This window comes from Cebus imitator, unplaced genomic scaffold (genome assembly GCF_001604975.1).
Source record: "Cebus imitator isolate Cc_AM_T3 unplaced genomic scaffold, Cebus_imitator-1.0 Scaffold820, whole genome shotgun sequence".
Classification (NCBI taxonomy): Eukaryota; Metazoa; Chordata; class Mammalia; order Primates; family Cebidae; genus Cebus; species Cebus imitator.
In genome coordinates, this window is record NW_016108135.1 from 8,754 (window position 1) to 10,077 (window position 1,324).

The following is a 1,324-nucleotide window of genomic DNA, read 5'->3' on the forward strand; positions in this document are numbered from 1 at the left end:
TTTTGTATTTTTAGTAGAGACAGGGTTACATTATGTTGCCCAGGCTGGTCCTCAAGCACCTGACCTTGTGACCTGCCCACCTTGGCCTCCCAAAGTGCTGAGATACAGATGTGAGCCACCACGCTCCAACAGGAGGTTTTTTTTGTTTTGTTTTTTGTTTTTGAGATAGTGTCTTACTCTGTCACCCAGGTTGGCATGCAGTGGCAAGATCTTGGTTCAGTACAACCTCTGCCCCCAGGGTTTAAACAGTTCAACTGCCTCAGCCTCTTGAGTAGCTGGCTAAAGGCATGTGTCACTGGCCTGGCTAATTTTTTTTATTTTTAGTAGAGACGAGGTTTCACCATGTTAGCCAGGATGGTCTCGATCTCCTGACCTTGTGATCCACCTGCCTCCGCCTTCCAAAGTGCAAGAATTACAGGCCTCAGCCACCACATCTGGCCTTAGTTGTGAGTTCTAATTTGATTGCACTGTGCTGTGAGAGATTGTTATGATTTCAGTTCTTTTGCATTTCTGAGAAGTGTTTTACCTCCAATTATGTGATCAATTTAAGAATAAGTGCCGTGTGGCACTGAGAAGAATGTGTATTTTGTTATTTTTGGCTGAAGAGTCCTATAGATTTCTGTCAGGTCCACTTGTCCCAGAGCTGAGTTCAAGTCCTGAATTTCCTTGTTACTTTTATTTCTTAATTATCTGTCTGTTATTGGCAATGAGATGTTAAAGTCTCTCACTATTATTGTGTGAGAGTCTAAGTCTTTTTGTAGGTCTCTAAGAATGTGTTTTTTTAATCGGGATCCTCCTTGAATTGATTCTTTTAGCATAACATAATACTCTTGTATTTTTTTTTAAATCTTTGTTGGTTTAAAGTCTGTTTCGTCAGAAACTGTGATTGCAAACCTTGCTTTTTTCCTATTTTATTTTCTTTGTAAAATTTCCCCCTTTTCAGGCCGGGCGCGGTGGCTCAAGCCTGTAATCCCAGCACTGTGGGAGGCCGAGACGGGTAGATCACGAGGTCAAGAGATCGAGACCATCCTGGTCAACATGGTGAAACCCCGTCTCTACTAATAATACAAAAAATTAGCTGGGCATGATGGCGCGTGCGTGTAATCCCAGCGACTCAGGAGGCTGGGGCAGGAGAATTGCCTGAACCCGGGAGGCGGAGGTTGCGGTGAGCTGAGATCGCGCCATTGCACTCCAGCCTGGGTAACAAGAGCGAAACTCTGTCTCAAAAACAAAAACAAAAAAAATTACATACATTACAGTGTTATCAGTCTTTAAAATGGATATTTTAATATATATTAATTATATGAATTAATATATATTAATA

At 41.8% G+C, this 1,324-nt stretch overlaps 1 protein-coding gene across 1 annotated transcript in view; it reads left to right on the plus strand.

Annotated features, from left to right (window-relative positions):
- Positions 1-1,178: 1,178 nt before the first annotated feature.
- LOC108297610 (zinc finger protein 431-like) overlaps positions 1,179-1,324 on the plus strand; it is a gene marked incomplete at its 5' end in the record, with an annotated part of 8,208 nt that continues 8,062 nt past the window's right edge. The window contains one exon of the mRNA XM_037735475.1: positions 1,179-1,200. Coding sequence (XP_037591403.1) covers positions 1,179-1,200 — 22 coding nt within the window. The remainder of the gene's footprint in view (positions 1,201-1,324) is intronic.